This window comes from Channa argus, chromosome 12 (assembly GCF_033026475.1).
Source record: "Channa argus isolate prfri chromosome 12, Channa argus male v1.0, whole genome shotgun sequence".
Classification (NCBI taxonomy): domain Eukaryota; kingdom Metazoa; phylum Chordata; class Actinopteri; order Anabantiformes; family Channidae; genus Channa; species Channa argus.
The window spans coordinates 7,601,321-7,615,406 of record NC_090208.1 but is presented as its reverse complement, the minus strand read 5'-3'; the positions used below and the strand labels follow the sequence as shown (position 1 = coordinate 7,615,406).

General features: G+C 34.7%; 2 protein-coding genes across 2 annotated transcripts; both read left to right on the top strand.

The window, feature by feature from the left end:
• The first annotated feature begins 1,376 nt into the window (after nucleotides 1-1,376).
• On the top strand, nucleotides 1,377-6,622 carry LOC137137565 (putative high affinity immunoglobulin gamma Fc receptor IB). Its single transcript, XM_067524018.1, has 7 exons — nucleotides 1,377-1,529; nucleotides 1,616-1,675; nucleotides 1,946-2,197; nucleotides 2,850-3,092; nucleotides 3,356-3,517; nucleotides 3,871-3,906; nucleotides 4,098-6,622. The coding sequence occupies exons 1-7, from the start codon at nucleotides 1,499-1,501 to the stop codon at nucleotides 4,190-4,192; spliced, it is 879 nt and encodes a 292-aa protein (XP_067380119.1). The 5' UTR covers nucleotides 1,377-1,498; the 3' UTR covers nucleotides 4,193-6,622.
• A 2,998-nt stretch (nucleotides 6,623-9,620) lies between these two features.
• LOC137138101 (uncharacterized) lies at nucleotides 9,621-13,382 on the top strand. The gene is made up of 7 exons (XM_067525033.1): nucleotides 9,621-9,726; nucleotides 10,429-10,671; nucleotides 10,933-11,094; nucleotides 11,447-11,482; nucleotides 11,676-11,753; nucleotides 12,605-12,705; nucleotides 12,861-13,382. Exons 1-7 carry the CDS (start codon nucleotides 9,621-9,623, stop codon nucleotides 12,882-12,884), a joined length of 750 nt encoding a protein of 249 aa, XP_067381134.1. The 3' UTR covers nucleotides 12,885-13,382.
• The last annotated feature ends 704 nt before the right edge of the window (nucleotides 13,383-14,086 follow it).

Sequence of the window (14,086 nt, the reverse complement as noted above, 5' to 3'; positions counted from 1 at the left end):
ACCACTCCTGTTATGTCTGAAGTGTGAATTGGGTTATTCAGTAACAACAAAGGCAGCACACTGTAGTCCAATATGTCTATCAAAAACTTCAAGATAAGATAAGATAATTCGTCCAACAGGGAAATTTCCAAGGTTAAACAGCGGCAAACGTGCAAAATGTGTGGCAAGAATTCTTGTATGATATCGCTCCTTCACTGGATATCAAACACTTCACACTTGGGATGTAACAGTCTGTCAATGAAGGAGCTGCTCAGAGATGTCATACAGTGGGTGGGAGTCTGTAGTCAAACCACTCCACCACCTTGCTGCCGCCTAAGAAACATGTATAAGATGCTCACATTCTGCAGCAGAATCTTGTGGCCACTATTGAGCAGTAGGTCCACTATTTTTTTATTCATAAAAGATCAATATTCCTGACATCCATTGTGATGCAGAGGATGCTACAAAAATTAGATATGTTAAAATGAACCTTGATAATTGCACATTGTCAAAGCACAGCCCTTGGTTTAACACTTCAAGTGCCAAGTCAGACCACAAATGATTGAGCTTTTATTGTGAAAAAGCAACTTGAATTGAAGACACTGAAGTTACTTGCCCCCACATTGCTGTGTGAGTGTGTGTGTGTGTGTGTGTGTGAATAAGAAGCAGTGTAAAGCGCTTGAGTAACAATAGATAGAAGAGCGCTATATAAGTGCAGACCAGTTACCAAATATAAATGATGCTTAAAAAGAAATAAAAAAAAAAAGTCGCTTATCATCAACAAAAACCGAACAACCTACACACTCATCATCAAAAATCATATGTTTACATGTTTTGTAGAAAATGGAATTTTTGGAAATTTGACAAAATACTTACTGTTCAGTTCTTTTGTCAATAGGCACAGACTGACTAATAGCAGACGAGCTACTATAGTTTTCTCAGGCTTCTTCCAGATTATGCCCCAACCTAAAGAATCTTTTATGTATCTGTTAAAATCCCCCCCCCCCCCCCCAAAAAAAAAACATTAGGGACAGCAAAACTTTCTCAAAATGTTTATCAGCTGACATCTGAAACTGCTAATGAACATAACAGCTTGTACCTAACCAGGCGAAATAAAGAATAGTCTCTCATGATTGGTCTCTCTCTATTTGATTTGGTAGAGTTTAAAGTCACAGTGATACGTTTTAGGAGATTAGGACCAGATGTATGAAAGTATGTATTTATTGGAATTTATTCATTTTTGGAAAGTTGTGACCAGATGCATAGAGACATGGACGCCGGGTCAAAATAGAAAAGACCACTTAAGATAAACCAAAAAGAGTGGAAAAGGAAAAGGAGAGTTTATCTATATTTGAGTGACTCACTGTAACTTAAAGACTAAAATACTGTGACAAAGCTTCTATGAGTCTGGTGCCAGCTTTTGCGTCAACATCAGAAATAAACTACAAAGAACAAGGAAGTTCACGACCACATACCTAAAGCATATTTCAGTCTCGTGCTCAGTCAGCTGCAAGACATCATGGAGGTCACAGCTCTCTGCTTCAGACTGTGTGAGTCTCAGGTTCTCTATAAATTCTACATATTTCTGTGTAATAAATCATATCTGATATGCAGCTCTGCTCCTCTGTTTATTCAGTGATGCTTGAAGTCATTTTACTAAGGGCACACGTTCAAACCAACTGTACTCAGGCAATGGGTAAGTAGCAAACTTCTTTGAGATACTTTTTAACACTTTTGTATCATTCTTTGCATCTAAATGACCCGTCAAGACTTATCTTACTCTTTTAAATATGTTTTTGTCTCCATGATGTAACTTACGTTCCTTGTTTGATCTTATAGTTTACAAATGCATGTTGTTTGCAGTATGTTGCTGGCAAATACCAGAGTGTATCTGTCAGACCTGTTGTATTTCCAGTAATAGAATTTTTATTCACTTTTTCTTTTGTTTTCCTGGTTTCATTTACAGCGTTTCTGCGTATTACTCCAAACAAACTGCAGCACTTTCAGTTCAACTCAGTTTCTTTTGACTGTGTTGGGTTTGGTGGCTTGACTCACTTGAAAGGGATGAAGAATGCTGAGGAGTTTAGTCCGACATGTGATATTAACAGAACACCGGCGCTATTATGCACCATTTATAGAGCTTATCCAGAAGACAGTGGCGAATACTGGTGTGAAAGCGATGGAGAGAGAAGCCAAAGTGTCAACATCACTGTTACCGGTACATTTGGACCCATTTGTGTTTATTTTATGTCTATTTCCAAAGCCACTTTACGTTTACTTTAGAAAGTATTGAGACCCCTTCACTTTTACTACATTGAGTTTTTTAGGCACTAAATAGTTTAGTAACAAAAACTTTAATTTCAAATATTTATGGCAATAAGTTCAGTGTTCATAGAGTATAAAATTTTAATGAGCCTTTTTACCAGATGCTCTTGTACATAACCTTTATCATAGAGCATACTATTAAAATTAATCATCTGGTAGATGTTTTTATTTAAAGCATCTTACACGTACAGAGCACACACAGAGAGCAACTTGGGCTTCAGCACCTCAAGTATGCTCTAACAGATGGGAAACTTCAACACTTTCCAACCTCAGATTCTGACAAAGAAACACCAATCATTATCTATTATCATTACCTAACATCCATCAATATGCAGATGATGCACTAATATATACCAATATTTAGTTTTTTATGTCATGTTATCGCCTAACTCTACATTATGATTTGTAGTCGATATTTTCATGTCTGTCTTACATTTGAGTTTTTTGTCATCACCTGTCAAAGTTATCCTCAATTTTCAATTAATTTAGAATTGCACTTAAAACATCAGCCTAACATTCCTAACATTGTTTTTACTGTGTTTCAGCTGGTTCTGTGATCCTGGAGATTCCTGCTCTGCCTGTTATTGAAGGAAGCAATTTGACTCTGCGCTGCAGTAGTAAGGAAACACCCACCAACTTAACTATTTTCTACAAAAATGATGTCCCCATACAGAGCAGCCCTGCAGAGGAGATAAGAATTAGCAATGTTTCCAAGTCTGATGAAGGACTTTACAAGTGCAACATTTCTAGGGTTGGAACATCACAAGGAAGCTGGTTGGCTGTGAGAGGTGAGACAAATTAAAATCAAAAACAACAATTAGAAAGAAATAAAAATGTAATGAAGCCTTTCCCACATACCATCTAAACTGACATGACTTTAACTTTAAAAGCGAAAGTTTAATGTTAGTTTCCTGCTTCAGAATTTTCCCATTTACAACTATTCATGCATTGTTGCAAGTTTAAATGTGTAAATGTTTTTTAGCTCTATTTTCAAATCATTTATTGAAAACAGAAAATTGTTTTATATTTAGAGTTATTTGTAATGTTACAGCAAATACCATTTCTGACCCCTCTACACCACCCCATGAGGGACCCCTTACTGAGGGCCCTGAATCTCTTGAAGTCTTCATCCTACTGTCTGTTGCTGTCACAATTTTATCTGTGATCCTGGTGCTGCTGGTCATTGGATTTCTTAATATTAGGAAACACAGAGGTAAAGGAAAACACACACTTAATATAATAATATAATATAATCTATCTACTGTTAATATCTGCCACAAAAACATATGAATGAAAAAGCAATGCTGACCATTAAGCACATCACATCACACTATCAAGAAGCATCAAAGTCATACAGGATGAATAATTAGCTGAGCGTTCCTGAAAATATTATTATTAATATTAATATTGTACACATCACTACAAATCAAATGCATTTATCCTGTAAGCTCTGGTCTTTAAGAAACAGAACACAGTCAATAATAGTTTATTCTGTTTCTTTTTTTTTAATGATAGCCTCTTTCTTTCCTGTACCTGTTGATCTCTATTTTTTTTCTTTTTCATCAGAACTGGTAAAGGAACAAATAGCCACACCCAGCTCATGTGAGGACAATAAAATACATTGTAGTTACAACTTTACTTCATGTCGCTTTGCCTTACAAACAATGACACTTTTTTTTTTTTTTTACAGTATATTACCTCAGGCAACGCTTGTACCTCACTAAACCTGTATAACACTGTCTTATAGTCAAAATGCAGTTTTTGTATTTTTGATATTTTACTTTGATTTTCAGTCAACAGAGTGGACGGTGCAGATGAGTCATCTGGCGTGACCTATGCAGTCGTTGTCACAAAACAAAGAAAGGACAAAGGTTTACTTGAATTATAATTGTATTTGATATTTTCTTAAACTTCATGTGAGAAACACAGAAGTTCAAATAGATAACTAAGGTCTTTATTATTGAGACATTTTTACTACTCATTTAAAGACATAAAGTAGTCTGTGTGATGGCTTTGCGTTGACCAATAAGAAACTTAAAAACGAAACAAAGAGGACAAAGCGACAGTTAGTGGTTGTTACCAGAAATGGTCAATATGTTCTGCACACGTTATGCTTGCATCTTCTCATTCTATGGTGTTTTATTTTAGATGCTACAGATGCTGGTGATAATTTTAGCCTCTGTCTTAAGACAAACCAAAGCAGAAAACCACAAACTGAAAAAAGGCAAGAGGCCTGTTTACCACTGTAGTCTGTCACCATCAGTATTTATAATGAGTCCACTATTCTTCTTGGTGTCTCACATCAACCTGTTTATGATGCTGTAACTATAAGTAAGACTCCACAACCTTAAAAACATGTGTATATTGTACTGTTAATGTAGCTGGGGGCACTTTGTTAAATTATATATATTTTCTGTATCCAGACAGTTAAGTTATACTTCTCATATTTTTATTTTTCACATTTTACCTTACACCATTATCTAGTACGTGCATTAGAAGACTAAAAGCATTCAAATCTAAACTTGACCGGTGGATTTCTATTATTTTGACCAAAAACAAGTCACCTATCTTAGTAATGATCATGTGCATTTAAAATAGACGATAACCTTGATAATTTCACATTATCAAAGCACAGCCCTTGGTTTAACATTTCAAGTGCCAAGTCAGACCAGAAATGATTTAGCTTTTATTGTGAAAAAGCAACTTGAATTGAAGACACTGAACTTACTTGCCCCCACATTGGTGTGTGAGTGTGTGTGTGATTGTGAGTGCGAATGTTTGAATAAGAAGCAGTGTAAAGCGCTTGAGTAACAATACATAGAAGAGCACTATATAAGTGCAGACCAGTTACCAAATATAAAGGATGCTTAAAAAGAAATTAAAAAAAAAAAGTCGCTTATCATCAATAAAAACTAACAACCTACACACTCATCATCAAAAATCACATGTTTACATGTTCTGTAGAAAATTGAATTTTTGGAAATTTGACAAAATACTTACTGTTTAGTGCTTTTGTCAATAGGCACAGACTGACTAATAGCAGACGAGCTACTATAGTTTTCTCAGGCTTCTTCCAGATTATGCCCCAACCTAAAGAATCCTTTACGTATCTGTTAAAATCCCAAAAAATATGCAGTGGCTGAAGACTTACTCACACTCAGAAAAGCTTTAAAAAAAGACACACAGCCACTGACTGGTCATGGACTATTTTTAAAAGGCCAGATGTAAGTTTTCTCAGTATACTTTGCTCTGTGTTTATTTTTAGATGCCACAGATCCCAGAGATAAGTCAAGTTTCACATTAGAACCTTTGCTGTGTTATTGTCACCTGTCCCAAAATACCTCAGAACTGACCAGATTTAAAATAACTCTACTATTCTGAAGGGTTAACATGTTATAATATAAAATATACAACAACAAATATAACATTTTTCTTTCATTTTTCATTTCTTCTTTCAGTCTAAACTTTCAAAACTGTGCTAATTTATGTTAAGGCATTTTTAAGTCACCTATTTTTTAGAGTTAAAAACAATGTGTAAAGAAACTATGTGTGGTGTCAAATGTGTAACCCTTTTTTGTGTGAAGTTTGTAAAGTACACCAGACCCCTTGAAGAGAACTGAAAGTCTACCAGTTGGAAATCAAACATTTATTCATCAGAGTTTTTTATATCAGTGTTAAACAGTGAAACAAGAGTTAAGGAATATTGTACATTATATACTTTACATTGGAGTTTTGAATAGCATCTTTTCTGTTGGTGACAAGAGAAGGTGAATCCCCAAGTTGTTGAAGCTTTGCAGTACAAAGACACGAGCGACATCTCAGTGATGGCTTTTGCTTATCTGTTAACTCTGCGATGTTTAAACAGTCAGAATGAGTGAAGCCGTTCTTTTGTAGAATAGACTTATATAAACTAAGAGAACCCAGTTTAGTGCTGAATTGTACATCCAGTCAAATTAAGAAATGTCAAATAATTAAGCAAAAATTAAAAAAAATACTTTTGTGACAGGAAGAAACATGTTAATAAAATATATTTGATCCTGGATCTTGGTTGGACTTGTTTGATGGGAATTTGTGTTATATGTATCTATTTATATCAAACACATGATTTGCTTAAACAAAACCCAACATCTGAAAAAGATTAACCTCTTGTTTCATGGTCTCCAGCTCCTTTTGCAGTTGTTGTTGCTCGTTTCCACTCGGCTGCTTCACCTCTTTGAGCTTCTTATTTTCAGCCAATAGTTAATTTGCCTGAGAGCAGACAGTGAGAGAGAGAAGATGAGAAACCTATTTTCTTATTTTTAAAAAAGTGAAAATTAACACTTTTAGCACGTATGTCCTTTATTGTTTGATTTGTAAAGATTATTATTAAAGCAGTTTTTGTATTTTGGACAGAAGAGGAAATAACCAATTCAAAGTTTTTAGTCTATCTGTTTACTTTTTGCCTCTTTCACAATCCACTGGTTAAATGGTTTATTTAAATGACAAAGTTTCAAAACCATATATTTAATGAGTAGTATTCCAATAAACCCTCTTTGCTACTAATATTCTAAGTCAAGCTGTATCATGCTCACAACAAGTTGATAGGGATAATGTCAAGAGCCAGGATGAAAACGGGAATAGAAACGTAAAAGACAAGAATGGAAAAGTAGAACAAACATACCTGTTCATACTTGTCTAGATGTTCACACTGATTTTATATAGTTTTAATTTATATGTTGCTTAATATATTCTGTTGTTGTGCTGCTGCTTTCTTTAGTCTTGAGCGTAAAATGTCACCACTAAAAGGCTTCACTTTTAATAGAATGCAACAAAGGCCCACGTAAGTGTTTCGTGATGTGTATTTTAACTTATGACTTATGACTTTCCTTGTTTCCAAAAAGGAAAAAAAGGAAAATAAGAAAAGGCCAGGTTTGATATCATACTATACTTCACATGTGACACAAACTATTTGGTTAATGAAAACTAAAAATAGTTTCACAATTTCCATTGTGTCTTTGAAATCACCACTCCTGTTATGTCTTAAAATATGAATTGGATTATTTAGTAACAACAAAGACGGCACACTGTAGTCCACTATATCTATCAAAAACTTCAAGATAAGATCGTCAATTGATAATTCGTCCAACAGGGGGAAAATTGCCATTTTAAAGCAGCAGCAAAAGCGCAAAATGTGTGGTAAGAATTGTACAGACAGAACAAAACAAAACAAAATGTAAAAAAAATCTATATAGAGTCTAAAAAAAAAAGATAAACAAATAATAAATAAATAAATACAATTGTAGAATCATACAGTAGAATCAAACAAATAATTGCACTAGGGTTCATGTTATTGCACAGTCTTATACTCAGTAGTAGAATGTATTTTATAGTAGGTTTTGGTTTACTAGGGGCAGCTCTGGTTGTAAAGTCAAGAAAATAATAAGACGTTGTAAAGATAGAAAAAAGCTACGATATCGCTCCTTCACTGGATATCAAACACTTCACACTTGGGATGTAACAGTCTGTCAATGAAGGAGCCGCTACAGAGATGTCATACAGTGGGTGGGAGTCTGTAGTCAAACCACTCCACCACCTTGCCGCCTAAGAAACATGTATACTTAAGATGCTCACATTCTGCAGCAGAATCTTGTGGCCATTATTGAGCAGTAGGTCCACTATTTTTTTATTAATAAAAGATCAATATTCCTGACATCCATTGTGATGCAGAGGATGCTACAAAAATTAGCTATGTTAAAATTAACCTTAATAATGCACATTGTCAAAGCACAGCCCTTGGTTTAACACTTCAAGCGCCAAGTCAGACCAGAAACGAGTGAGCTTTTATTGTGAAAAGGCAACTTGAATTGAAGAGACTGAACTTACTTGCCCCCACATTGGTGTGTGAGTGTGTGTCTGATTGTGAGTGTGAATGTTTGAATAAGAAGCAGTGTAAAGCGCTTGAGTAACAATAGATAGAAGAGCACTATATAAGTGCAGACCAGTTACCAAATATAAATGATGCTTAAAAAGAAATAAAAAAAAAAAAAAGTCGCTTATCATCAATAAAAACTAACAACCTACACACTCATCATCAAAAATCACATGTTTACATGTTCTGTAGAAAATTGAATTTTTGGAAATTTGACAAAATACTTACTGTTTAGTGCTTTTGTCAATAGGCACAGACTGACTAATAGCAGACGAGCTAATATAGTTTTCTCAGGCTTCTTCCAGATTATGCCCCAACCTAAAGAATCCTTTATGTATCTGTTAAAATCCCAAAAAAAACCAAAAAAACATTAAGGACAGCAAAACTCTCTCAAAATGTTTATCAGCTGACATCTGAAACTGCTAATGAACATAACAGCTTGTACCTAACCAGGCGAAATAAAGAATGGTCTCTCATGATTGGTCTCTCTCTTTTTGATTTGATAGAGTTTAAAGTCACAGTGATACGTTTTAGGAGATTAGGACCAGATGTATGAAAGTATGTATTTATTGGAATTTATTCATTTTTGGAAAGTTGTGACCAGATGCATAGAGACATGGACGCCGGGTCAAAATAGAAAAGACCACTTAAGATAACCCAAAAAGAGTGGAAAAGGAAAAGGAGAGTTTATCTATATTTGAGTGACTCACTGTAACTTAAAGACTAAAATACTGTGACAAAGCTTCTATGAGTCTGGTGCCAGCTTTTGCGTCAACATCAGAAATAAACTACAAAGAACAAGGAAGTTCACGACCACATACCTAAAGCATATTTCAGTCTCGTGCTCAGTCAGCTGCAAGACATCATGGAGGTCACAGCTCTCTGCTTCAGACTGTGTGAGTCTCAGGTTCTCTATAAATTCTACATATTTCTGTGTAATAAATCATATCTGATATGCAGCTCTGCTCCTGTTTATTCAGTGATGCTTGAAGTCATTTTACTAAGGGCACACGTTCAAACCAACTATACTCAGGCAAATGGTAAGTAGCAAACTTCTTTGAGATACTTTTTAACACTTTTGTATCATTCTTTGCATCTAAATGACCCGTCAAGACTTATCTTACTCTTTTAAATATGTTTTTGTCTCCATGATGTAACTTACGTTCCTTGTTTGATCTTATAGTTTACAAATGCATGTTGTTTGCAGTATGTTGCTAGCAAATACCAGAGTGTATCTGTCAGACCTGTTGTATTTCCAGTAATAGAATTTTTATTCACTTTTTCTTTTGTTTTCCTGGTTTCATTTACAGCGTTTCTGCGTATTATTCCAAACAAACTGCAGCACTTTCAGTTCAACTCAATTTCTTTTGACTGTGTTGGGTTTGGTGGCTTGACTCACTTGAGAGGGATGAAGAATGCTGAGGAGTTTAGTCCGACATGTGATTTTAAAACGGAACACCGGCGCTATTATGCACCATTTATAGAGCTTATCCAGAAGACAGTGGCGAATACTGGTGTGAAAGCGATGGAGAGAGAAGCCAAAGTGTCAACATCACTGTTACCGGTACATTTGGACCCATTTGTGTTTATTTTATGTCTATTTCCAAAGCCACTTTACGTTTACTTTAGAAAGTATTGAGACCCCTTCACTTTTACTACATTGAGTTTTTTAGGCACTAAATAGTTTAGTAACAAAAACTTTAATTTCAAATATTTATGGCAATAAGTTCAGTGTTCATAGAGTATAAAATTTTAATGAGCCTTTTTACCAGATGCTCTTGTACATAACCTTTATCATAGAGCATACTATTAAAATTAATCATCTGGTAGATGTTTTTATTTAAAGCATCTTACACGTACAGAGCACACACAGAGAGCAACTTGGGCTTCAGCACCTCAAGTATGCTCTAACAGATGGGAAACTTCAACACTTTCCAACCTCAGATTCTGACAAAGAAACACCAATCATTATCTATTATCATTACCTAACATCCATCAATATGCAGATGATGCACTAATATATACCGATATTTAGTTTTTTATGTCATGTTATCGCCTAACTCTACATTATGATTTGTAGTCGATATTTTCATGTCTGTCTTACATTTGAGTTTTTTGTCATCACCTGTCAAAGTTATCCTCAATTTTCAATTAATTTAGAATTGCACTTAAAACATCAGCCTAACATTCCTAACATTGTTTTTACTGTGTTTCAGCTGGTTCTGTGATCCTGGAGATTCCTGCTCTGCCTGTTATTGAAGGAAGCAATTTGACTCTGCGCTGCAGTAGTAAGGAAACACCCACCAACTTAACTATTTTCTACAAAAATGATGTCCCCATACAGAGCAGTCCTGCAGAGGAGATAAGAATTAGCAATGTTTCCAAGTCTGATGAAGGACTTTACAAGTGCAACATTTCTAGGGTTGGAACATCACAAGGAAGCTGGTTGGCTGTGAGAGGTGAGACATTAAAAACAAAAACAACAATTAGAAAGAAATAAAAATGTAATGAAGCCTTTCCCACATACCATCTAAACTGACATGACTTTAACTTTAAAAGTGAAAGTTTAATGTTAGTTTCCTGCTTCAGAACTTTCCCATTTACAACTATTCATGCGTTGTTGCAAGTTTAAATGTGTAAATGTTTTTTAGCTGTATTTTCAAATCATTTATTGAAAACAGAAAATTGTTTTATATTTAGTGTCATTTGTAATGTTACAGCAAATACCATTTCTGACCCCTCTACACCACCCCATGAGGGACCCCTTACTGAGGGCCCTAAATCTCTTGAAGTCTTCATACTACTGTCTGTTGCTGTCACCATTTTAACGGTGATCCTTGTGCTGCTGGTCATTGGACTTATTAATATTAGGAAACACAGAGGTAAAGGAAAACACACACTTAATATAATAATATAATATAATCTATCTACTGTTAATATCTGCCACAAAAACATTTGAACGAAAAAGCAATGCTGACCATTAAGCACATCACATCACACTTTCAAGAAGCATCAATGTCATACAGGATGAATAATTAGCTGAGCGTTCCTGAAAATATTATTATTAATATTAATATCGTACACATCACTACAAATCAAATGCATTTATCCTGTAAGCTCTGGTCTTCAAGAAACAGAACACAGTCAATAATAGTTTATTCTGTTTCCTTTTTTTAATGATAGCCTCTTTCTTTCCTGTACCTGTTGATCTCTATTTTTTTTCTTTTTCATCAGAACTGGTAAAGGAACAAATAGCCGCATCCAGCTCAGGTGAGGACAATAAAATACATTGTAGTTACAACTTTACTTTATGTTGCTTTGCCTTACAAACAATGACACTTTTTTTTTTTTTTTTTACAGTATATTACCTCAGGTAATACTTGTACCTCACTAAACCTGTATACTACTGTCTTATAGTCAAAATGCAGTTTTTGTATTTTTGATATTTTACTTTGATTTTCAGTCAACAGAGTGGACGGTGCAGATGAGTCATCTGGCGTGACCTATGCAGTCGTTGTCACAAAACAAAGAAAGGACAAAGGTTTACTTGAATTATAATTGTATTTGATATTTTCTTAAACTTCATGTGAGAAACACAGAAGTTTAAATAGATAACTAAGGTCTTTATTATTGAGACATTTTTACTACTCATTTAAAGACATAAAGTAGTCTGTTTGATGGCTTTGCGTTGACCAATGAGAAACTTAAAAACGAAACAAAGAGGACAAAGCGACAGTTAGTTGTTGTTACCAGAAATGGTCAATATGTTCTGCACACGTTATGCTTGCATCTTCTCATTCTATGGTGTTTTATTTTAAATGCTACAGATGCTGGTGATACATTTAGCCTCGGTATTAAGACAAACCAAAGCAGAAAACCACAAACTGAAAAAAGGCAAGAGGCCTGTTTACCACTTTAGTCTGTCACTATCACTATTTATAATGAGTCCACTATTCTTCTTGGTGTCTCACATCAACCTGTTTATGATGCTGTAACTATAAGTAAGACTCCACAACCTAAAAAACATGTGTATATTGTACTGTTAATGTAGCTGGGGGCAGTTTGTTAAATTATATATATTTTCTGTATCCAGACAGTTAAGTTATACTTCTCATATTTTTATTTTTCACATTTTACCTTACACCATTATCTAGTACGTGCATTAGAAGACTAAAAGCATTCAAATCTAAACTTGACCGGTGGATTTCTATTATTTTGACCAAAAACAAGTCACCTATCTTAGTAATGATCATGTGCATTTAAAATAGACCATAACATTGATAAGTGATTATCATGGAGAGCCGAAATTTGTTCATGTCATTTAATTACACACTGCACCTTAGATGATCAAGTCTTTGTTTTTGTTTTTTTAATGCATGATTTCCTAACCAGCATCAGCATTATCCCACTCCACACCGATACTAGATTCCACAGCCAATGAGGGCCGAGCTTTATCGGGGCAGAAAGTGCTCTATTCCTCTATTGTCTATAAGGTAAATCAGATCCATTTACAATCAATCTGTAAATAGGCTGTAGCCATCCTTATACTTCCTCTTTCACAGTCGAATGCACACTTTGTTGTTTCCTCTTCAAAGTAAATGTGAATTATTTCCCATTGATACAGTATTTGATCTTTTCTGCTGTACAGGCTGTCAGCAGCAGAGACACCTGACTGAGGAAGGAAGGGGTGGCTGGTTTCTGGCACTAATGTGCACAAGAGCTGTGAATAAATAAATAATTTCGACTGAATCGTCAATTTGTATTAAAATTGCATTTGTATATTTAGATTGTTTTATACAGTACAGTGCAGTATGTTCCGTATACATACTAAAATATTGTTGTAAAACATACAACCTGTCAGACATCTGACACATTACAACAGTTGACTGTGTGTCTTTATTGTCTGTTGTAAATTCTTTGTTTTGTATTTTAAAATGAAAAGCAAGAAATTTACACTTACGTTAAAGCTGCTGACGTATGTTGTTTTATTTTTTCTAGATACTAGATTGGAGATGCATTTAGAGACAGAATAGTGGCAGCATTTGTTTCATTTTTGACTGGTAGACCTGGTAAAGCTGCACTTTTCTCTCTGTTCACAACTACGTCATTCATAAGAACCGAGCTGCTGCAGAATGTAAACACACTCACTGTAGCTAATAATCAGCATGATGATGAGAATATTTCGCTTTTTTTTTGTACAAGTGTCTTTTGCAAATATAATAAAGGTGATACTTAAGTGATCTAATAAAACTTTAAAATGAATGCAAGTCTTAATTTGAAAAAGTACATTGCTATCTATTGTGGCCGTGTTGAATGATTTGATAAATACTAAATGTAACATGAACCTCTTCTACCTTCACCTCAAAGATACTCACATCACCTCCTCTTTGTAGTTCTCTCAGCATCAATTTCTCAGTAAAACCTCCTCCTGTCTTCACACTTTAAATAGCTCTTTATTAACATTTCTGCAGTTTTATTTCTTCATTGAGCCCTTGGGGTTTATTCCCCGTTTCTTTTCTCGTTTTTTACTTTTAATGTATTTCTTAATTTGGATGAATGTCTCTGTCTTATTTTCACCTGTTTACAGTATTCACCCCCACCCCCTCGTCAGTTGTCCAGTCCTAACGTTTCCTCACAGCCTATTTTTTTATTATCATCATCTTCACCTTATGTAGACTCTACACCGCATCTCTTGTTGTGCTGCTTTTTTCTAAATCCCGGGTACTTAAACATATTATTTCGTCTTTTCTTTTCTTTCTTTCAAATTGCAGGGGGAATTTAATATCAAAAGATATTTTATTGTCACTACATCTACCTTGATGTAGCCAATTTATTAAATACGATTAAGCTATAATGAAGTAATCTACACGTTAC